Source organism: Penaeus monodon, chromosome 22, assembly GCF_015228065.2.
Source record: "Penaeus monodon isolate SGIC_2016 chromosome 22, NSTDA_Pmon_1, whole genome shotgun sequence".
NCBI classification, from domain to species: domain Eukaryota; kingdom Metazoa; phylum Arthropoda; class Malacostraca; order Decapoda; family Penaeidae; genus Penaeus; species Penaeus monodon.
The window spans coordinates 27,059,042-27,059,314 of record NC_051407.1 but is presented as its reverse complement, the minus strand read 5'-3'; the positions used below and the strand labels follow the sequence as shown (position 1 = coordinate 27,059,314).

Below are 273 nucleotides of genomic sequence, written 5' to 3'. Positions count from 1 at the left end.
CCCCATATCTCACCCCCACCCCCCCACTCCTTCTTCCAGTTCATCGACAAGTTTGTAGTAAGCATCAGGATGTCCGAGTGGGAAGAGCTAGTCGGTGCCGACTTCGCCGAACACGGGATCAGGCGTCGAGGGGTCGGCGTATCACGTGCTGTGTCCGTGTTAGGATTCCATCACAATGGCTTCGACTACAGCGACATCGCGCCCCAAGGAGACAACCCTTGTAAACATATTACGTCACTGATGTGTTACAGAAGTGGTCATGTTGTTGTTTTT

General features: G+C 52.7%; 1 protein-coding gene across 1 annotated transcript in view; it reads left to right on the top strand.

The window, feature by feature from the left end:
- Positions 1-273, top strand: part of LOC119587386 (putative ammonium transporter 3) — a 14,615-nt gene that overhangs the window by 12,676 nt on the left and 1,666 nt on the right. The window contains exon 12 of the mRNA XM_037936129.1: positions 40-220. Coding sequence (XP_037792057.1) covers positions 40-220 — 181 coding nt within the window. The remainder of the gene's footprint in view (positions 1-39; positions 221-273) is intronic.